General features: G+C 41.9%; 2 protein-coding genes across 4 annotated transcripts in view; one reads left to right on the forward strand and one right to left on the reverse strand.

The window, feature by feature from the left end:
- The window catches only part of PAAF1 (proteasomal ATPase associated factor 1), a 35066-nt gene extending 18935 nt beyond the window's left edge, over positions 1-16131 (reverse strand). Inside the window, exons 1-6 of the mRNA XM_007520250.3 lie at positions 16025-16131; positions 13629-13669; positions 9004-9107; positions 3955-4044; positions 2641-2739; positions 1385-1535 (exon numbers count right to left, since the gene is read on the reverse strand). Of these exons, the coding sequence (XP_007520312.1) occupies positions 1385-1535; positions 2641-2739; positions 3955-4044; positions 9004-9107; positions 13629-13669; positions 16025-16071 (532 nt within the window). The 5' untranslated portion in view covers positions 16072-16131. The remainder of the gene's footprint in view (positions 1-1384; positions 1536-2640; positions 2740-3954; positions 4045-9003; positions 9108-13628; positions 13670-16024) is intronic.
- A 56-nt stretch (positions 16132-16187) lies between these two features.
- LOC103111032 (cytochrome c oxidase assembly factor 4 homolog, mitochondrial) lies at positions 16188-23106 on the forward strand. Of its 3 annotated transcripts, XM_060176866.1 has the most exons (4): positions 16258-16328; positions 16687-16764; positions 18475-19249; positions 22344-23106. In XM_060176866.1, the coding sequence occupies exon 3, from the start codon at positions 18487-18489 to the stop codon at positions 18739-18741; it is 255 nt and encodes an 84-aa protein (XP_060032849.1). In that variant the 5' UTR covers positions 16258-16328; positions 16687-16764; positions 18475-18486; the 3' UTR covers positions 18742-19249; positions 22344-23106. The 3 variants fall into 3 exon arrangements, with proteins under 3 accessions (XP_016042393.2, XP_060032849.1, XP_060032850.1); XM_016186907.2 differs by lacking the exon at positions 16687-16764 and having other exon boundaries at positions 16188-16328; XM_060176867.1 differs by lacking the exons at positions 16258-16328; positions 16687-16764 and adding an exon at positions 18277-18297.
- The last annotated feature ends 514 nt before the right edge of the window (positions 23107-23620 follow it).

A 23620-nucleotide genomic window follows, 5' to 3' on the forward strand; every position in this document is an offset into this window, starting at 1 on the left:
ATATACAAGGCAGGTTCATAAGAGAAAAACATTGAGTTAAATACTATAAATACAGGACAATGTATAATTAATTCTCAAGTTAGTGGTACCAATGATGCTGTTATGATTCCAAAGAAGGAAGTCAGGTTAAGGAATTGTTATTACATTTTCAAAAATATCAAAGCATGCAAAACAATAGCATACTTATCAACGTAATATACCAATTAATGACAAAGTATCTCTAAAACTATATACATATAGATATTTTTCTGATAAACCAACTCAAAGAGACAATGTCTATAAAAGTTGATAGTAATTGGTTATATAACTAATCCATTTAAAAATATAAACTGTTATTTGAATTAAAGGGTACCAACAGTTAGCAACAAGCTGTATCTTTTTTTAAAAAATATTTATTTATTTATTCCCTTTTGTTGCCCTTGTTGTTTTATTGTTGTAGTTATTATTGTTGTTGTTCTTGATGTCATCATTAGATAGGACAGAGAGAAATGGAGAGAGGAGGGGAAGACAGAGAGGGGGAGAGAAAGACAGACACCTGCACAGCTGCTTCACTGCTTGTGAAGTGACTCCCCTGCAGGTGGGGACAAGCTGTATCATTTAATGTCTGGTGATATAGTTATCTGCCACCAAGCTTACTATCACCCCAATGATAGTAACAAGGACTAATAATGAGTAAATGTGGAGATAAATCCTTCTCTTTCTCACATTCTCACTCTCCCTCTTTTCTTTTTGTTTTCTCCCTCTTTTTTCTTTTCTTTTTTTTTAAAGATTTTATTTATTTATTAATGAGAAAAATAGGTGAAGACAGAAAGAACCAGACATCACTCTGGTACATGTGCTGCTGGGGATTGAACTTGGGACCTCATGCTTGATAACCCAGTGTTTTATCTACTGTGCCACTTCTCGGACCACTCTCCCTTTTTTCTAAGAGCACAGTAAGTGATCTTCTAGGGAGGAATTTTTCCCTTGCAACTGTAGAAAACAATTATCTGTACATGACTGGCTAACAAGGTAATTTCTTTTACTTTTATTTATTATTATCTGTATTTATTGGATAGAGACAGCCAGAAATCAAGAGCGAGGGGGGTGATAGAGAGGGAGAGAGACATTTACAGCCCTGCTTCACCACTCGTAAAGCTTTCCTCCTGCAGGTGGGGGTCGGGGGCTCGAACCTGGGTCTTTGTGCACTGTAATACATGCACTCAACCAGGTGTGCCACCACGCGGCCCCAACAAGGTAATTTCTATTCTTTGGGGAAACAACGGCCCATCTAAATGACCAATTTGAATGAATTATTTGTGTTTTTATGAGTTAACTAGCTTCAATTTCCACATTTTTAGTAATATGTCATTAGCTAAGTCTCATAAAGAAGAGACCATCGCACCTGCTCTGTGACCTTTGAAAGTGACCACACAGCTAGCATCTTCAGCAGACCAGATCTTCAGTTGGGCATCCATTCCCCCACTCAGAACCACAAGGCCTGATGGGAAAAACCTGCAACAATTCACATCAAACACATGTCCTTCCAACACTCTCTGGAAAAACAAAAGAGAATTTCATGCTAGTTCTTTTATTCATCTCTTAACTCCCATACCCTTGGTCTCTCACATGAAATATCTACATATTAAACTTAAATGCTGGGTGTTTGTTTGTTTGTTTGTTTGTACCAGAGCACTGCTCAGCCCTGGTTTATGGTGGTAGGAGGTGGGGTGGGACACTGAACCTGGAACTTTGGAGCCTCAGGCATGAGAGTCTCTTTGCATAACCATTATGCTAACTCCCTCACCCACAGGCTGGGTTTTAAAAGTAAAGAGATCAAAGGATCTCTCTAAGTCATTTGAATCAGGTAGTGTTCCAAGAACTTCTGACTCCTGCTTCTGTACTTTGACTACAGAAGTTGTGTATTAATACTCTATGGCTCTCACAGCCATCCTGAGCCCTATCTGTTACTTGTGTAAGAAGCTGAAGTCTTCTGTATATAGTCTCGAAGGATCAGTCATATATTCAGTGTAATGGACTAGCTACAGTGTCTTGGAAACCAAAAAAATAAATAAAGGCAGCTCACACCACTTTTTTATGGGGATACCACCCACTTTGACATTCACTGGACTGGCTCTTTCACTGTTTCAGTCCCAGTTTTGTTGCTGCAGATCACTCTCTAATAAGGTTACGGATGGTTCTTAGATTAACAAGTAGGAAACAATGGGTCTACAGCTGTTTTGCTCTGAAACAATGACCAACTGTCTTTTTTAAAGATTTTATTTATTTATGAGAAAGATAGGAGAGAAAGAACCAGACGTGAATCACTCTGGCACCTGTGCTGCCGGTGATCAAACTTGGGACCTCATGCTTCAGAGTCCAAAGCTTCACCACTGCGCCACCTTCCGGACCACAACCACCTGTTTTTGTCCACCCCCTACCACACCCCCATTTTCTCTATTAGAATATAGTTCAACTGTGGCTTATAGTGGTGCCAGTTACTGAACCTGGGCCCTCGAAGCCTCAGATGTGAAAATCTTTTGCATAGACCTTATGCAATAGCCCCTGCCTTACATTGGTTAACTCTTCCTTCCATAAAGTCTAAGGTTTCTCAGACCACCCTTCATGTATAAGACCATAAAAATATATAAAAGCGTTTACTCTGAGCTCTCCATTGGAAGCCTGCCAGATCTTCATGCTCCCATCAGTACTAGAAGATACACCAAGGCCTCCTCCACTGGAAATGTCTAGGCATGTTATCTATTCAAAAGACCAAACAAGTGGTATTAAAAATAGTGACATGCTTATTTGCGTGCAATGTATTATAAACCTCTTTTACTTCACCACCATCCTGCAAGACTTCTTCAAGCCTATATTTTCCAATACAAAGCACATGTGTTATCATCATGTATCTCCCAGCAAGTTAGAGCCAAACAATATTCTTGTAATCACCTATAATGTCTTGTTGCAGTTAAAAAGTGTTCTTTAGGGAGTGGGGTGGTAGCACAGCAGGTTAAGTGCAGGTGGCGCAAAGCTCAAGGACTGGCTTAAGGATCCGGGTTCGAGCCCCTGGCTCCCCACCTGCAGGGGAGTCGCTTCACAGGCAGTGAAGCAGGTCTGCAGGTGTCTATCTTTCTCTCCTCCTCTCTGTCTTCCCCTCATCTATTTCTATCTGTTCTATCTATCTCTGTTATTGATGATGACATCAATAACAACAACAATAACTACAACAATAAAACAAGGGCAGCAAAAGGGAATAAATTAATAAATAATTTTTTTAAAAGTGTGCTTTATAGCCATGACCACAGAATGTGAGCTCAGACCTAGAGGGATACAGAGGTTACATAGGCTCCTGTGCTGAATATGGGCCCCATATGAAACCGATAGTGTTTACAGTTAACAATATTCATACACTTTCCCCATATTTGGGAGTTGCTCTCTTCCCTGATACAGCTTTCTAGTCCTTTTTCCAACTATGACACTATCTCCTCACACAATACCATGGGTCCACCTCCATATCAGATGTCAGACTCGGGGAAAAAAGCCCACAATACTTAAAAGGGCTTTATCATAAAGACTTTTGAAAATCATTCCTCCTCAGCCTCCTATACCTACAATTCTGAGTAAATATTCCTATTTGAAAACAAAGAGAAAGAAATATCAGCAGTGGCAAACTATGCAAACATTATGCCATTATTATCATCTAAAAATTGATGAGTAACTACTAAAAGACATAGAAGGAATTTCCATCCAATTCATTTCTGTAAGAGTACTTGTAAGTGGATCTGTACTCGTATACTAGGAACTCATATACTAGCTCTGTCAAACATATCAATCACATACATCTTCAGCTATGTTTACATTGCAATGCAAAGAAAATGAAAGACACATTATGAGTGTTTATGTAATTAGATAAGTAGATAAAATAAAAATATAACATTATTACATACCACTGCATTTTATTAAAATACTTACACTCTTTCCATGAATTCTGGAAAAAGTAGTGTATGGTGCCAAAAACTTCGCAGATGCATTTTCCTTTGGACATGAAATATGAATGCTTTTCTATACAGAAAGAGAATGATGGAAATCATCAATAAAACTAATGGAATCAAAGTCTCTTAAAGGAAACAACAGGACAAAAGGAAATTCTTATTTCCTATGATTGCCCTCTCGAATCTTCCTTCCCGAATCTGTAAAATTATCACTAGCCTAGTGGCCTGGGAAATGTCACAATGGATAAAGCATTGGACTCTCTAGCATGAGGTGCAGGGTGTGTTCTTAGGCATGACAGGTGTCAGAGTGATGCTCTGGTTCTCTCTCTACCATAAATATGTAAGTAAGTAAATAAATATTTTTCATAGTATTACTAGCTAAAAGCTCAATGGTCTTGTTTACTGAAGAAGGCAGCAATATAGTTTGGTGTCGCTAAAATGCCATATTGAGCTGGTAAAGCAGCTCATTTGGGTAGTGTGCTACTTTGCCATGTGCATGACCCAGACTCAAGCATGAGCCCAGTGAAGTAAAGGCAGCTTTGGTTCTGTGGTTTCTTTCATCTCTCTCTGCCTCTAACTTAAACTAGCCAACAAAAAAAATAAATAAATTTGGGAGTTGGGTGGTAGCGCAGTGGGTTAAGCACACACGGCAGAAGGCGCAAGGACCAGAGTAAGGATCCCAGTTTAAGCCCCTGGGTCCCTACCTGCAGCGGGGGTTGCTTCACAAGTGGTGAAGCAGGTCTACAGGTGTCTATCTTTCTTTCCCTCTCTCTGTCTTCCCCTTCTCTCTCCATTTCTCTGTCCTATCCATCAATAACTACAATAATAAAACAAGGGCAACAAAAGGGAATAAATAAATATTTAATAAATAAATAAACTTAAAAAAAAACTTTCCTAAAATAAATGTTATTCCCCCCACTAAAGTTATGCATCTACAGAATTCCACTGATCCTGGTAGATTTCTTTTTTCCTTCTTTTCTTTTTCCAGAGAAGGTGAGATACAAAGGAGAGGATGAAGAGAAACCACAGCACCTCTCCACCACTTCCTCTCTGCATGATGCTTTCAGGAACAGGCCAAGGGGTTGAGTTTGGATCTCTGTGCCTGGCCAAGTGTACACTCTACTGGCTGAGTCATCTCCCGGCCTACTATTTTTTGGGGGAGTGGGATGGGGTGGGAGGGCTAATGCTCGGGATTGAACCTGGGACCTCTGAGCTTCAGGCAGAAAAGGTTTTTGTTGTAACCATTATGCTAGCTCCCCAGTCCTGGGAGGAAAGCTTCACAGGTGGTAAAGCAGGTCTGCAGGTCTCTCTCTCCTTTTAAATTATTATTATTATCTTTACTTGTTAGGTAAAGACAGCCAGAAATCAAGAGGAAGACAGAGAGGAAGAGAGGTAGAGAAATACCTGCAGTCTTCACCATTTGCAAATCTTTCCTCCTGCAGGTGGGGCCCAAGGGATCGAACCCAGGTCCTTGTGCACTGTAACATGTGTGCTGGACCAGGTGTGTCACCAACCAGACCCTCTCCCTTCCTCTCTATCTCCTCCTTTCATTTCAGTTTCTATCACTATCCAATAAATGAATAAATAAATAAATAAACAAACAAATAGAAGCTGCCTTTGGAACCATTTAAGATAAGGTGGTGGTATTTCAAGGTAGCACAGTATAAAGGTAAAAAGGTTTCTTAGGGGTCGGTCGGTAACGCACCAGGTTAAGCGCACAAAGTACAAAGTGCAAGGTTCCTGGTTCAAGCCCCCGGCTACCCACCTGCAGGTGGAAAGCTTCACAAGTGGTGAAGCAGGTCTGCAGGTGTCTGTCTCTCCTCTGTCTTCCCCTTCTTTCTCAATTTCACTCTGTCCTATGCAACAACAGCAGCAGCAACATCACCAACAAGGGGGAAAAGATGGCTGCCAAGAACAGTGGATTCATAGTGCAGGCACCGAGCCCCAGGGATAAACCTGGAGGCAAAATAAATAAATAAATAAATAAATAAGTAAGTTCCTTGGAGCTAGGTGGTGGCAAACCTGATTGAGCACACACATGCAGTGCACAAAGACCCAGGTTCAAGTCTCCAGTCCCCACCTGCAGGAGAAGCTTCATGAGTGGTGAAGCAGTTTTCTCTCTCTCCCCCTGCTCAATTTCTGTCATATAAAATTAAAAATAAATAAATAGGGAGTTGGACGGTAGTGCAGCGAGTTAAGTGCACATGGTGCAAAACCCAAGGACCAACATAAGGACCCAGGTTCGAGCCCCCAGCTCCCCACCTGCAGGGGAGTCACTTCTTAAGCGGTGAAGCAGGTCTGCAGGTGTCTTCCTCTCCTCTCTCCATTTCTCTCTGTCCTATCCAATAACAACAATACCAATAACAACAACAATGATAACTACAACAATAAAACAACAAGGGCAACAAAAGGGAATAAATAAATATTAAAAAATTAAAGAATAAATAAATAAAAATGATTCTTTAAAAAATTATTTTAGGGGGCCAGGTGGTGGTGTGCCTGGTTAAATGCACATGTTACCATGCATAAGTACTCAGGTTCAAGCCCCTGGTTCCCACCTGCAGAAGGAAAGCTTCACAAGTGGTGAAGTAATGCTGCAGGTGTCTCTCTACCTCCTTATTCCCCCCTCTTCCCAACTTCTCTCTGTTCTATCAAATAAAATAAAGTTTAAAAAATTAAAAATACACATTTGATTACTTATATGAGAGTTTCACATAAGAGAGAGAGGAGAGAAAGAAGCCAGAACAAATTATTTATTATTATTATTATTATTTTGCCTTTAGGGTTATCACAAGGGCTCGGTGCCTGCACTACGAATCCACTGCTCCTGGAGGCCATTTTTTCCTTTTTTTTTTTTTTTTTGTTGCCCTTGTTGTTGTTGTTGGATATGACAGAGAGAAATCAAAAGATGAGGGAAAGACAGAGATGGGGAGAGAAAGATAGACACCTGCAGACCTGCTTCACCACTGGTGAAGTGACCCCCCCCACCCCCCACAGGTGGGAGCCAGGGGCTCAAACCGGGATCTTTATGCCCGTCCATGCACTTTGTGCCATGTGGACTTAACCCCCTGTGCTATTGCCCGGCCCCACCAGGACACATTCTTGGTACATGTGGTGCTGGGACTGAACTGGAAATCTCAGACAAGAGCCCAGTGTTCTGTCAGTGAGCCATTTCTCCATTCACTATTATGTCATCACAAGTCTTCCACTACTTTAAAAGACAATTAGGGTGGGTGTAAGGAGCATAATGGTTATGCAAAAAGACTCTAATGACTGAGGCTCCAAGGTTCCAGGTTCAATTCCCTGCATAACCATAAACCAGAACTGAGATGAGACCATTAGAACTGCTGAAAAACAGCACTTTCTTAGCTACCATATCCATGCCATGATGACTATAGGCATTTAAAAAAATTTTTTTAACTTTAAAAAAAATTTATTTTATTTTTTCTCTTTGTTGCCCTTGTTTATAATTGTTGTTACTGCTGTCGTCATTGTTAGATAGGACAGAGAGAAACGGAGAGAAGAGGGGAAGACAGAGGGGGAGAGAAAGATAGACACCTGCAGACCTGCTTTACTACCTGTGAAGTGACCTCCCTGCAGGTGGGGAGCTGGGGGCTCGAACCGGGATCCTTATGCCGGTCCTTGTGCTTTGAGCCACATGCGCTTAACCCGCTGCACCACCACCTGGCTCCCTATATGCCTTTTTTTTTTTTTAAGCCTTTTATTAAATGAATTTTTGCTCCTAGCTGTAAGACAAAGCACATATATCTACAAAAGAGTTGACCTGGATTTGGAATTGCTTCCTATATCAGAAACTAAAGTGTCAGCTAAATTCTTCTGGCCAAATATTTATACCAGCAAGGATGTAAGAGCTTAGACCTCTACAAGAAGTGGGTTTACTCTCAGAGGACTTAATTTCTTTGGGACTAATTATGCAAAATTGTTCAGGAATCAGTGGTTTTTTTCCTGTTATTAACACTATGAATTAACTTTAAAGCCATAAGAAGTCTATGGAGGAGATAAATGTTGAATTACCTTCCAAGGTCAGCAACAGGGACCCTGCTGCTAATGAGAGTATTTTAAAGGAGTTGCAGGAAATGTCAAAACAGAGAAAAGTAAGGAGGTAGGAGAAGTGGAAGTACTACATACTAAAATACCTTTTTCATTAATAGCAAAATTTTAATGACATGTGGCTCACATTATTTATGTTAGTACTGGCACAGGAGAATAAGAGGAAATATGATTACATTTAAAATATATGTAACTGTGGTCCAGGAGGTGGCACAGTAGATAAAGCATTGGATTCTCAACCACGAGGTCCTGAGTTCGATCCCCGGCAGCACATGTACCAGAGTGATGGCTGTTTCTTTCTCTCCTCCTAGCTTTCTCATGAATAAATAAATAAATTATTTAATATATATGTATGTATGTATGTATATGTAACTAGGAAAAAGAAATTTTTCACCTTCAAAAGCAATAAAAAATATAATTATTATGAAAAATAATAATAAAGGTAAAATTGAGGGGCCAGACAGTGGTGTATCCAATAAAGTACACATGTCACTATGTGTAAGGACCTAGATTGAAGTCCCTGGTCCCCAGCTTCAGTGGAGGAAGCTTCACAAGTGATGAAGCAGTGTTGCAGAAACCTGTTTCTCCTCTATTTCTGTCTTAAATATATACATTTTTTTAATTGGGGATGGCAGGAGATAGCATAATGGTTATGTAAAAGACTCTCATTTCTGAGGTCCTAGGTTCAGTCACCTTTAGTACCATAAGCCAGAGCTGAACAGTGCTCTGGTCTCTCTCTGTATCTCTTTCTCATTAAAATAAAATAAGTAAAATATTTTTTTAAAAAATCACTAGAGTCATGAATTTACCTGCAGGCACCAAGCCTCAGCAATAACCCTGGTGGCAATATAAACAAACAAAGATAGCACTGATACAGAGATAATAGTATAAATATTTAAAGTACATATTGCTGTAATTTTGGACACAGTACCATGGGACAAAACAGAAAAAAACCTACCTTGTTTATTTCATTTACAATGAATCCTTCTGAAGCTATGATCTCTGGGATGCCATCCAGGCCAATTCCTTGACAAGTCAGGCTGCCATACAAAGTTGGTTTCCCTAGATAGCACAAAAGAAGCATGTTTTATAAACTAGGAAGAATTTAACATTTTTCTCCTGGCTGACCCATTGCAAGCATTTAGATACTGGCTGGAAATTAGTTTATGAGAAAAAAGCAGGTGCTAATGTTAAAAGTTAGGTACAGTGCTTATCTGCTGAAGGCATAGGAGGCAGAAGAACTGAAACTACTTCCAATATCACAAAGACAATTGAAGCTAGAAAACAATTTCGAAAATAAAATTAAAAAAAAAGAAAACAATTTCGAATTTCCATGTCCATGCCTACACATTTATTTATATCTTCACTCCCCCTTTTTATCTTAGTCTTTTAAACTTAATCATCTTCTCTTTCCTATAGAACTTTTTTTTTTCTCAGCCCTTCTCTACAAGCTGTATTTATATGCTGTCCAATTAGCTTTCCCTCTATGAAAAACAAGAAGGCTAGAAGGTGGCACAAAGGATAAAACATTGGACTATTTAATTTTTATTTATTTTTTTGCTTCCAGGGTTATTGCTGGGGCTCAGTGCCTACACCATGAATCCACTGCTCCTGGAGGCTATTTTTTCCCCTTTTATTGCCCTTGTTGTTTTATTGTTGTTCTGGTTATTATTGTTGTTATTGATGTCATTGTTGTTGGATAGGACAGAGAAATGGAGAGAGGAGGGGAAGACAGAGAGGGGGAGAGAAAGATAGACACCTGCAGACCTGCTTCAAGCGGAGTGACCCCCCCCCCCAGCAGGTGGGGAGCCAGGGGCTCGAACCAGGATCCTTGTGTTGGTCCTTGCACTTTGCGCCATCTGCGCTTAACCCACTACACTACCGCCCAACCTCCTTTAAATTTACTTATTTATTTATTGGGTAGAGACAAAAAAAAGTGAGAGGCAAGGGGATGATAGAGAGGAAGAAAGACAGAGATACCTGTAGCCCTGCTACACTGTTTTCACTGCTTGCAAACCTTTCCCTTTGCAGGCTTGACCCCGGGTCTTTGCACATATGTGCACTCAAGAAGGCCCAAATGCCAGAGTGATGTTCTGGTTCTCTTTCTACCTCTATCATAAATAAACAAACATCTTCTAAAAGTCAAAAATGGGGATAGGCAGTAGTCAGTGAGCCTGGTAGAGCACATACACATGTGCAGGACTCACATCAAGCCCCTGGTTCACACCTGCCTGGGGCAATTTCATAAGCAGTGAGGCAGGTGTCTCTCACTCCTCCTCTTTATACTCTCCTCTGTATTTCTCACTGTCTTTATCAGAAAAAAAACGAGAAGTGGTCCAGGAGGTGCTGCAAAGGATAAAGCATTAGATTCTCAACCATAGGTCCTGAGTTCAATCCCTGGCAGCACATGTACCAGAGTGATACCTGGTTCTTTCTATTTCTCCTCCTATCTTTCTCATTAATAAATAAATAAAATCTCTAAAAAAAGAAAAAAGAAAAGAAAAGTGGTCCGGGAGGTTGTGCAGTGATAAAGCATCGGACTCTGAAGCATAAGGTCCCAAGTTAAATCCCCGGCAGCACATGTGCCAGAGTGATGTCTTTCTCTCTCCTCCTATCTGTCTCATAAATAAATAAAATCTTTGAAAAAAAAAAACTTAAAAAAAAAAGGAGGGGAAAAATGATAACCAGAAATAAATGTTGGGAGTCCTCATGTTCAGGCACCAAGACCCAGCAAATAAATAAATAAATAAATAAATAAATAAAATATAAACAAAATAACCCCCTTGACTTGAGACCTTCATGTCTACCATACTCTCTTCTATGCAGCATACCAACTTTTCAAAAGAAAAACTCTGCTTAAAAACTTTTATTTTTTTTCACATAAATTTTAAAGACATTTTCAATGAAACGAATCAATTACAAAGAAGACTAAGGCAAGTATAAACCTATGGGACTACATCAAATTAAAAAGCTTCTGCACAGCAAAAGAAACCACTACCCAAACCAAGAGACCCCTCACAGAATGGGAGAAGATCTTTACATGCCATACATCAGATAAGAGTTTAATAACCAACATATATAAAGAGCTTGCCAGACTCAATAACAAGACAACAAATAACCCCATCCAAAAATGGGGGGAGGACTTGGACAGAATATTCACCACAGAAGAGATCCAAAAGGCCGAGAAACACATGAAAAAATGCTCCAAGTCTCTGATTGTCAGAGAAATGCAAATCAAGACAACAATGAGATATCACTTCACTCCTGTGAGAATGTCATACATCAGAAAAGGTAACAGCAGCAAATGCTGGAGAGGGTGTGGGGTCAAAGGAACCCTCCTGCACTGCTGGTGGGAATGTCAATTGGTCCAACCTCTGTGGAGAACAGTCTGGAGAACTCTCAGAAGGCTAGAAATGGGTCTACCCTATGACCCTGCAATTCCTCTCCTGGGGGTATATCCTAAGGAACCCAACACATCCATCCAAAAAGATCTGTGTACATATATGTTCTTGGCAGCACAATTTGTAATAGCCAAAACCTGGAAGCAACCCAGGTGTCCAACAACAGATGAGTGGCTGAGCAAGCTGTGGTATATATACACAATGGAATACTACTCAGCTGTCAAAAATGGTGACTTCACCATTTTCAGCCGATCTTGGATGGACCTTGAAAAAATCATGTTGAGTGAAATAAGTCAGAAACAGAAGGATGAATATGGGATGATCTCACTCTCAGGCAGAAGTTGAAAAACAAGATCAGAAAAGAAAACACAAGTAGAACCTGAAATGGAATTGGCGTATTGCACCAAAGTAAAAGACTCTGGGGTGGATGGGTGGGGAGAATACAGGTCCAAGAAGGATTCAGAGGACCTAGTGGGGGTTGTATTGTTAAATGGGAAACTGGGGAATGTTATGCATGTACAAACTATTGTATTTACTGTTGAATGTAAAACATTAATTCCCCAATAAAGAAATAAAATTTTAAAATAAAATAAATAAATAAATAAAATAAAAATTAAAAAAAAGAGCTTGCCAAACTCAACAACAAGACAATAAATAACCCCATCCAAAAATGGGGGGAGGACTTGGACAGAATAATAAAAAAAAACTTTTATTTTTGCCACCACTGGTATAAGTTAGGTTTGGTTATCCCCAGTAGCTTTTATTTTGTTTTTTAATGTTTCTAATGAAACAAAGAAAGAGAAAGACACCTGTAGTACTCTCCCCAACAGGTGAGAACCAGGGGCTTGAACCCTGGTCCTTGAGCATGGTAATGTGTGCGTTCTACTAGGTACATAAAATATACTTCTTTAGGGGGCTGGGTGGTAGCACAGAGGGTGAAGTATACATGGTGTAAAGTGCAAGAACCAATGTAAGGATTGGGTTCACCACCCCCCCCCCCCGCCACCTGTAGGGGTTTCACTTCACAGGCGGCAAAGTAGGTCTGTAGGTGTCTGTCCTTTTCTCCCCGTTTTCCCTTCCTCTCTTGATTTCACTCTGTCCTTATCCAACTACAATGGCAGCAATAACAAGGGCAACAAAAGGGGGAAAAATAATAGCCTCCAGGAGCAGTAGATTTGTAGTGCAGGCACCAAGCCCCTGTGATAACCCTGGAGGCCAAAAAAAGAAAGAAAAATAAAAAAGAAAAAATATATATATATACTTTTTTAAAGTAGAAATGTATATTCAAAGGTAGCAGAAAATATACAGTAAGATAAAAAAATGTTCTCATACATTTGGAAGGAAATTTCATGGGGGGTGGTAGTAGTGATTGACAGCATCTCACTAAAGGCAAGCAATATACAAGAAAAAAGAAAATCTGACTGAACTTGAGAACTGCCTGCATGTGTCAGGGTGATTTAACTAGGCTTTTACTCTGATACTATAACAATGCTAACTGATGACATGAAAAAGAAAAAAGAAAGAAAAAACAAGATAAATTATCAACAGGAGCACTCACTTTGACTTTGGATTTGATGAAATTAAGACAGTGAGTGCTTCAAGCAGAAACATCTAGTAGACAACCATTTAATCTCTGCCTGAATGAAGAGAAGTCAAGGCTAGAACCAGGGATTTAGAAGGCATCAAGAAGCTTACAATTAAAATTATAGAACTGCTCAGAATTCAATAATATATGCCCAAGGTACTTATTAAGGTGTATCTGCCTCATCTCCAAGTATAAGTGTGTGTGCCTTCCAAATAGAAAACCAATCTCCTGGGGGCCAGGCACACAGGTTACAGAGCTCAAGGACCCAGGTTCAAGGCCCTGTTCCCACCTGTAGGGGGAAAGCTTCACAAGTGGTGAAGCAGGGCTGCAGGTGTCTCCTTGTCTTTCTCCTATCTCCCCCATCTGTCTCAAGCTCTCTGTCTCTATCCAATAATAAATAAAAATCAAAAACTTCTTTTAAAAAAAAACCAATCTCCTTGGAATACTAGTTTAACATCTGTACAGTTGTAGGCTGTCAAGAACATTTGAAAACTCTTGAATACTGTGCAAGGAATCTGGGCAGGGAAAAGCAGGAACTTCTCTTCAAGTGGTGGGACGGCCTCCTGTCAAAGTAAGGCAAACAGATTCAAGAATTACCTGGGGGGTGACAGCTCAGCCAGGCTTCCCCTTCATCCTTCCTAAGAAAAGAGACAAAAGCCTAATTAGGCTCACTAAATGCTGAAAAGGATGGCACTGATGTAAGGGAAGAAATAATAAGATTTAATTCTCAGTCTGACCTTAATGCTTAGAAATGATCCAGTCTTAATATCTCACACTTAGATTATTCTAAGACAAACTATTTATTGAAGAAGAGGGCCAGGTGGTAGCTCACCTAGTTGAGCGCACACATTACACTGCACAAAGACCCAGGCTCAAACCACTGGTCCCCACCTGCAGGGGGAAAACTTCATGAGTGGTAAAGCAGGGCTGCAGGTGTCTCTCTGTCTCTCTCCATCTCTATCTCCTCCCCCCTCAATTTCTCTGTCTCTATCCAATAATAATTAAAGAAAAATATCATTAACAAAACGTTTGTATTTTGAAGAAATATTCGTCGATCTATTTAATGCACAGACATGTTAGTTAAATGTGTGCTCAGATATTTTAACATGAAACTTCACTGTTCATAGTTGCAAAGCTTTGAAAAATAAAAATTTATATTTAGATATTTTACTTGAGTCATTCTAAATCAAGCCCTGTGCTAGATGTTTTGCATATAGTATCATTAACCTTCACAATTTAACAACATGTCTTATATTATCCCTATGTGAAAGATATAAAGCTGAATCTCTAGAGAGAAGTGACCTGAACAAGAAGGAATTGAAACCAGGGACTATAACACAATGTGTGTGTGTGTGTGTGTGTGTGTATATATATATATATATATATATATATATAATTTTTTTTTTTTTACCAGAGCATTAATCAGCTCTGATTTATGGTGGTGTGGGGGATTGAACCTGGAACTTTGGAACCTCAAGCATGAAAGTCTCTGCATAAAACCATTATGCTATTTACCCTCTCCTGAACACAATGTCTTTTTTTTTTTTTTTTTAAATATTTTATTTTATTTATTAATTCCCTTTTGTTGCCCTTGTTGTTTTATTGTTGTAGTTATTATTGTCGTCGTTGTTGGATAGGACAGAGAGAAACGGAGAGAGGAGGGGAAGACAGAGAGGGGGAGAGAAAGATAGACACCTGCAGACCTGCTTCACCGCCTGTGAAGCGACTCCCCTGCAGGTGGGGAGCCGGGGTTCGAACCGGGATCCTTATGCCGGTCCTAGTGCTTTGCGCCACCTGCGCTTAACCCGCTGCGCTACAGCCCGACTCCCCCACAATGTCTTAATATCCCTTCACCCTGACTACAAATTTTATGTGAGACTTCTTCAATCATGCAAATACACACCTTGTCACCCTAACACTTTGAGGGTATAAAGAAAAGGTCCAGACTTTTAAAACAGGGACTAGGTTGACAATAACTCTCATCACTTATTAGGTGCAGGGTCTTGAGCAAGTATTTCTTCTGATTTTTTTTTTTTTATGAGAGGTAAATAGAAAAAAGACCACAGGACTGCTCAGCTCTGGGTTTTGTGGTGCTGGCGATTGAAGCTGGGACCTCACAACCTCAGACAGGCAAGTCTTTTGCATAACCATTAAGCTGTAACCCCAGTCCACTTCCTCTGATTCTAGTCCTGCATTTATCTCATAGGCACCTGGTGGCCCTTAATGCTAGTGTTTTCATGGCTTATCACACATTCTGTATAACTGTAATGTAAATTCTATATTATTAGCCCACCTAGAAAAGCTGTGAGCTTCTTAAATGCAGAGGTTATGCTTTATTCTTATTCACCGTTTCCACTTGAAACCCCCCTTATTAGTATCGAGAGTTGCCATTTCTGGCACTGCTGTCCTCATCCTGGTGCCTAGAGTGATGGCCTGTGCAGGCAGTATGTGAACATATGCTAAATGATCGATTTACTGTGTATTTCAAGAAAGCTTTCAACTTAAAGAACACAGCGTTCCACACAGCCTGGATATGACAGGTGAAGCTTCCTAAAAACAAGTGTCCAGTATGATTAATACAGCCCCAGAAACGGAGAAGGAGCCGAGATTTTTTCTTTTTCTTTTCTTACCAGAGCACTGATCAGCTCTGGTTTATGGTGGTGCGGGCAGGGGGTGCTGAATCTGCTATCTACCCCCCGCCCCAGGATCGGAGATTTAATCACACTCAGACGTGAAGGTGAGCACAGGGGCTTTTGCGAATAGTCAGCTACCCAGAACTGTGACCACTCATCCGAGAGTCTTCCTGCCTCCTGGTTTTCCTGCCCTACTTCTGACGCTATAGCGCAAGGCGTTCCCTTCCATGTCCATGTGTCTCCTTTTTCTCTCAACAAACGGCAGAACTTCGACCATCCTGGAGTAGACACGACTGTCCTTAGCGCACAGGCAACATCCGCTACCCTCCTCAACCATCCGGGTCCTGGGAAAAATTTCACCTGAGGGCGTGGGCCCAGTCGCTCTGAATCCTCAAAGGTGCCGCCATCTCGAACCCGCCTCCAACAGTCCACCGGCTTCCGCTCTTTCCCGGAAGTGGTTACCCCCCCCCCTGCGCCCGGGAGGGGCAGCGGCGCCGAAGTGGGGCGGGACATACGCCCAACCATCAACCAATGAAAATGAGCGGCGGGGCCCGCTCCTCCCGAAAGCCTTTCCGGGCCGGAAGGTTGGGGGGATTCCGACCGCCCGTCCGCCTGCGGCTGGGTGCTGGGCTACGTGCTCGCCTCGCGTGGTTCGGCGTGTGGGGTGAGCAGTGCAGCGGCGTCCCGGCGCTGTGAGCCTTGGTGGGCCTCCTTCTTGGTGTGACCACCCGGGCTTCTCCGCTTTCCCATTCTTTTCACTTCTTGCCGGGCAGCTGCCGACCGTCTAGCCTCACCTGACTGTTCCCGGGGAGGCTGAGCTACGATGTGGTGGGGAAAGTTCGCAGAGGCTTTTATTGAGACTTGCTGTAGCCTCTGCGCTTGACTAGAATCCTCCCGTTACTTCTGCGAGTTAGACTGAGGAAGAAACTAAGGAAGGCTGGCAAGTGTAGGGATGGGATTCGAGCCTAGGATTTTTTTTTTTTTTTAAATTAGAGATTTAATGTTGTTTTACAGGGTAACAGGGTTACAGCTCCGCACCGTTGCCACCACCAGTGTCCTGGATCCCCAATCCCTCCATTGGAAACTACAGTAGTTGTAAGGTTGCAGCTATGGGTCAACTAGTATTTCTACAACCATCTGTATTTATGTATTTGCCCATTTTTTCCCGTGGTCCCATCTTCTCTTCCTTTTCAAGTCAAACCTACACCTGTTACTACTTCCAAATGCCCCGCCCTTTCCCCTCTTCTCTCTCTGGGTCCTGAGAGAGTTGGAATTCAGAGCCCTCTGGTCATCTTCCCTTTATATTTGCCCCTCTGGGAGTATAGACCAAAATTCTTTTTTATGTATTTATTTATTATCTTTATTGAATAGAGACAGCCAGAAATCAAGAGGAAAGGGATGATAGAGAGACACCTGCAGACCTGCTTCACCACTGTGAAGCTTTCCCTCTGCAGGTGGGGACCTGGAGCTCGAACCCAGATCCTCGCTCACTAATGTGTGCCACCACCCGGCCCCTGGACCAAACTTCTTTATGGGGTGCAGAAGATGGGAGTTCAGGCTTCTGTAATTGCTTTGCCACTGGTCATGGGCATTGGCATGTCGATCCACACCCCCAGCGATTTTCTAGCTTTCCTTAATGGGGTAGGCGAGCCTGGGATTCTTGGCAAGCCTCCAAGGCTCTTTGCTTTCTGAGCTACCTCTGAGGACTGTGTGACCCATCTCCTCACCCCAAGAAGCTAGTGGTGTTGAACCTGGGAACTTTGATGCCTCAGACATCAGAATTTATTTATTTTTGTAGCCAGTATGTAATCTCCCCAGCCCACAGCGCTATTTTTCAAGAGAATATTAAGCTATTTGCCCAATGCCACCTAGTGAGCCAGTCACAAACCTGGGTTTCCAGTGCTAGTTTGTTTTTACTTTTCTTTGTTTTTATCAGCGCACTGCTCAGCTCTGGCTTGTGGCATTGGGAATTGAACCTGGGACCACAGAAGCTTAGGCATGAAAGTCTGTTACGCCAATGCTGGGGCTCAGTGCTTGACAGATTCCACTGCTCCCAGTATTTATTTTACATTTTTAGGGAGGGGAGAGACACCACAGCATTTTTCTACTGCTGGTGAAGCCTCCTTTGTGTAGGTGCTTCCTTGTGGTTGGCTTAGGCTCAAACCTGGATCCTCATGCATGGCACTGACTGGGCTCTACTGAATCAGCTACCTCCTGGCACCCGCAGTCTGTCTTGAAACCCAGTTTCCACCATATTTCTCCAGCTAAGTGAGTTTGTGACACGCTGCGATGTGCCTGCCTGAATCCTTCTCCACAACTCACTACTCTTCAAATTCCACAGCTGTTGGGGCCTTCCTGTGATCAGATACATCCCCCCTCCCCCAATTAAAGAGAAAAATAGGAGGAGAGAGAATGAGCCAGACGTCACTCTGCCAGGGACTGAATTTGGCACTTCATGCTTTATCCACTATGACACCTCTTGGACCACTCAGATACATTTCCTACTTCCTTTGTTCTGTTTTCTCTTCTCTTGTCACACAGGACTTGCACTTCTCCTCTTGTGTCAGTCTGTCTCAACCCCTGCTTAGTTCTTCCACTAAAATATTCATCTCTGACTCCTACTCATCATTCAGGTATCAGTGTAAAAACCTTGTCTCCCAGGAAGCCTTCCCTGCTTACACCAGTGTTAGCTCCCCCCCCCATATATATGCGTGTATATTCTGTGTAATGTATATATATTATTAAGTATGTATGGATAAGTGTACATCCATTCATGTCTCTACCATAACCTTTCCTTATTCATGTTTTAGAGACTTCCCAAGATGTCAGCTCAAGGCCATACCTGGACAAGAAAGGTCAAGAAGGAAGATGAGGAAGAGGACCCTCTGGACCAGCTGCTCTCCCGTTCTGGCTGTGCTGCTTCTCACTATGCAGTGCAGGAGTGCATGGCCCAGCACCAGGACTGGAGACAGTGCCAGGCACAGGTCCAGGCCTTCAGGCACTGCATGAGTGAACAGCAAACAAGGAGGAAGGAAGAGCTGCAGAAGAAGAAAGAGCAAACCAGCGTTCACCACTGAAATCCCTAGGGCATGGCCCTGCAGAATCTAGTACACAGAAAGATGGGAAGAGGAAATCCCAAAAGATAGAATTGTGGACTCACTTTGGGACTGGGGTTAACAATGAAGCAGCCATGGGTTTGGGCACATGCTCTAAAGAGAATATTTTCATGGTGAGATCCCATACATCCTGAAACATCTTATTCTATCAATATTATATATTGAACAGTATTTACCCAGTAAAGTGGGCTTAAGGGATGCTTTTCTACCTTACATCTTGAGTTTGTGTGCCAAATATATATTGAACAGTATTTACCCAGTAAAGTGGGCTTAAGGGATGCTTTTCTACCTTACATCTTGAGTTTGTGTGCCAAATATTGAACTGATTAGACATTTCATTTTAAAACTAAACCCAGGCTTGAGAGATAACTCACCTTTACCTGACACCTAACCATGTGTACGGTCAAGCGCTAGGACCAAAGGAGAGCCCCATGGATGACATTGGGAGAGTTGCACGAATGGAGTGGTGGTATGACATCTCTCTCTCTCTGTCTCTATATATATTTGAAATTTTGGAAAATTCAGCTGGGAGCAATGGAGTGAATCATGTGCAGGACCCCACAGCCACAAAAAATAAAAGTAAATTGACAAGTGCCAGGAGATAATTCAGTGGGTAGAGTACATTCCTTACCATGTGTGAGAACCTAAGTTCAGTCTTCGACAACACACAATTGCACCATGGTCAGTACCAAAAGGAACTCCATTGGTAGTGGAGTGGTGCTTTACTGCCTCTCCACTGCTTCCCAAGTATATGGAATGAAAAAGAAAGTGATGGGGAGAAATTGGCAGAGCTTAACATTGGCTCTTTTGGGCCAGCAAAATAGCTCACTCATACAGTTTTGCCTATGCATGGCCAAGGTTAATGCCCAGCCCCTCCACACTAGAAAGATATTCTCTCTCTTTCTCTCTCTCTCTTTAAAAACCTTTTTAAAAACATTTTAAAATTTTATTATCTTTACTTATTGGATAGTGACAGTCAGAAATTGAAAGGGGAGATAGTGAAAGAGACAGACACCTGCAGCCCTCCTACACCACTTGTCAAGCTTTCCCCCTGCAGGTGGGGACTCAGGGCTTGAACCCAGGTCCTTCTACATTGTAACATGCACTCAACCAGGTGTGCCACCACCTGGCCCCAATAAATAAAATATTTATTTTCCTTTTTGTTGCCCTTGTTTTTATTGTTGTAGTCATTATTGTTATCATTGTTAGATAGGACAGAGAGAAATGGAGAGAGGAGGGGGAAGATAGAGAGGGGAAGAGAAAGACAAGATACCTGCAGACCTGCTTCACCGCCTGTGAAGTGACTCCCCTGCAGATGGGGATCCAGGGGCTGGAACCGGGATCCTTAACCCCAGTCCTTGCGCTTCGCACCACCTGTGCTTAACCCACTGTGCTACTGTCTGACTTCCAATAAATAAAATCCTGAAAAAAAAAAAAGCATCTGGGGGGCCGGGCAGTGGCATACCTGGTTAAGCGCACATATTACCAAGTGCAAGAACTGTGGTTGGAGACCCCACTCCCCATCTGCAGGTGGTCTACTTTATGAGCAGTGAATCAGGTCTGCAGGTGTCATTCTCTTCATCTCTCTCTGTCCTCTCTCAATTTCTCTCTATCCTATCTAATAAAAATTAGGGGAAAAAGGCTGCCCGGAGCAGTGGATTCATAGTGCTGGCACCAAGCCCTAGCAATAACCCTGGTGGCAATAAAATAAAAATAAGAGTATCTGGGGGGGCTGGGGTAACACACTGCATTAAGCACACATATTACCAAGCACAAGAACTCAGGTTGGAGACCCCACTCACCATCTGCAGGGGGTTCACTTCATGAGCAGTGAAACAGGTCTGCAGATATCTATCTTTCCTCCTCTCTTGATTTCTCTCTGTTCTATACAGCAACAAAGCAATGGCAACAATAAAAATAACAAGGGCAACAAAATGGGAAAAACGGCCTCCAGGAGCAGTGGATTCGCAGTGCAGGCACCAGGTCCTAGCAATAACCCTGGAGGCAAAAAAAAAATAAGACTATCTGGCATATAGTAAGCATTCAGTAAATATCAGCTACTCTGTTCCTTTTGTGTGCTGTCTCAAGTTACATTATCTCATTTACTCCTCATAACAGTGCAATAACTCCCTTTTATAGAAGAGGAAATAAAGGTCAGATTGGGGATCAGACTAAACTATATCTTCTTCCAAAGTTGATGCTTTTCTCTGCTTTGTGCTCTCTTAAAAGAATTTAGTGCCTATTGCAATGCTTAACCCACAATAATAACTATTTACTATGTAAATATTACTTTTTTATATATAGCTCTTTACAAAAAGGAAAATCAGCTAGTGCAAGTTACCCATAGTGGCAGAGTGGTGTGCTTTTGGTCTCAGCTCTGCATCTAATAACCTTGGTGCTAGAGTTTTTTTGTTTTTTTTTTAATTTTTCTGGGGCCTCTATCTACTCCCGAGTGGCTGGTACCAGTCTGGCAGTTTTCCAGTTGAGCCACCTCCAGGCTGTTTTACCAACAAAAAAAGACTGCTGAAGTGAGGACTCTCCTAAGACTCAACAAATGGCAGCTGTGAGTCTCCATTTACTCCTGCTCTCAGATGCTGGTGTAGCAGTGGGGAGGCCCTGTGCTGACACTGGGGGGGCAGAGAACTGACCAGGAAACTAAGGAGAACATCTATGCCCTGGTGGTCTAGCAATGGGGCTGTATATTGTGGGGGGGAGAGCTTTGTGCATTGTTCTTCTGATGAGAACACGGTAAATAATTGCCTCAGAATCTACAGACTATAAAGGGAACTTGTTTAGAAACTCACAGGGCCCAGCAGTGCTGCCTGGCTGCTGGTATAGAAGCTGAATTGAGCCCAGAGCTTTGGATCCTTGGGGTGTGGGAGACTCTTTGCATAACCACTATTCTGTCTCTCCCAGACCTTCGGTGCTAGAGTTTAAGGTGGTCTATATCTGTCCATATACAGTCTATACCTATCTCTTGAGAAAGACTTGCCAGGGATCAGTGGAGAAACTTCTTGGCAAGGTATATCTCTTGGCTAGATCTATGCCAGACTCATGATTTGGCTCTGTTCTCCCAAGTCCTTGGCTGGGAACTTGGTCTGTGCTCAATACAAAGGTGCATTGTAAAGTGATTTTACTAGATGAGTAATAAGATATTTCTACCATTCTCCTTCTCTCAGGTAAAATTAAAATTGCCAGATTAAGTTCTTGGACTGCTGACTTTAGAAATCCAAAGAGAACTGGAGTGAGCCCAGGTTGAAACCTTATGCTTCCCCACTGCACAGAGTGCTAGGGCTCACTGCTCTGCCCCAATAGGTGAAGATTAGTTCTTGCACCAGCAGTGACCTTCTGGAAAGTTTTCATTCTTCAGGGATCTTTCATTGTGTTTTATTTCATCATTATTATTTTTAGATAAGGAGGACAGTAAAAGAGACCATAGCATCCAAGCCTCCTCCAGAGTGGTGGAGGACTATCTTCATCTGCTCTATTCCTTCATTACATTTATTAAATATTTAAATATTTATTCAATATTTTGTCCTGCTTTCCATCTTACTGCATTTTAGCTACCAAGTTGCAGATGCTACTGTGATTCCATCATAAATGACTTCCCTGGGCTGATGACCTCACCAATGCTTCCTGGAACCTCACCTCTTCAAGCCCTGCTCGATAGAGGAAGATAGAAACAGGCTGGGGTATGGTAGAGGTGCCAATACCCATGTGACTGGAGAGGCAGTTACAGAAATCAGGACTCCTATCTTCTGCACCCCAAAAAGAATTTTGGTCCATACTTCTAGAGTGTTAAACCATAAGGGAAATTTCCAGTGAAAAGGATAGGACACAGAACTCATGACAGGAACTGTATGGAATTATACCCCTATTATCTCCCAACCTTGTAAATAAATATTAGATGATTAATAAAAAAAATCAAGAAAAAAAATGGTGGGGACTGGGCTTGAACCTGGATTGTGCATATGGCAAAGCATTCAAAGATGTCTTTGAGTTTTAGTACTCTATCTAAATGGTGAGCTGAACACCTTGATCTGAAGTGTCTGAAAATAAGACTTATTCCAGGGACAGGTCATAAAGACAGCTGGAGAGACCTAAGTTTAGTCTTTGACAACACACAATTCAAAAAAAGATGATCATTTAAAAAGAAAAATAATTAAAATAAGAAAAATAATTAAACTTAGCATAATGGTTATGCAAATGCCTTTCTTGCCTGAGGCTTTGAAGTCCTGGGTTTAATCTTCAGCACCAGCATAAGTCAGAGCTGAGCAGTACTTTGGCCTCTTCTCTCTGTATTTCTCTCATACTAAAATAAAATAATTATATTACATGTGTCTCTGTGTGTGTGTGCGCGTGTTTGTGTAGCCAAGGCCTCATGCGTGCATTATTCTACCACTTCAGCTTGCTTTTCATGCAGATATAAAGACAGAGAGAGTAGTGGTCCAGTAGGTATTGTAGTGGATAAAGCATTGGACTCTCAAACATGCGATCATGAATATGATCCCCGGCAGCACGTACCAGAGTGATGTCTGTTTTACTTTCTCTCTTTTCTCCTCTGAGAAGAAGGAGGAGGAGGAAGAAGAGGGAGAGAGTACCAGAGCCTGCTTCAGAGGCAAAGCATCTTTCATATGGTGCCAAGGTTCCAACTTGGGCTGCACACTGGCAAGGCACACATCTGACCCAGCGAATTCTATCCCTGGCCCTAAGATTGCTTCAGAATGAGTTCATTCTAATCAGAGAAATACTGAGAGGGAACAGATTTCTGTGCTAAAGCAACAGAAAAAAAAGGAAGAGGAGGAAGAGAAGAAAGCTAAGAGAAGATAGAATCTCTTAG

Source organism: Erinaceus europaeus, chromosome 17 (assembly GCF_950295315.1).
Source record: "Erinaceus europaeus chromosome 17, mEriEur2.1, whole genome shotgun sequence".
NCBI lineage: Eukaryota > Metazoa > Chordata > Mammalia > Eulipotyphla > Erinaceidae > Erinaceus > Erinaceus europaeus.

Bases quoted from the DNA above. Each gene is read 5' to 3' on its own strand.
- LOC103111032 (XM_016186907.2), top strand. From the start codon at position 18,487: ATGTCAGCTCAAGGCCATACCTGGACAAGAAAGGTCAAGAAGGAAGAT.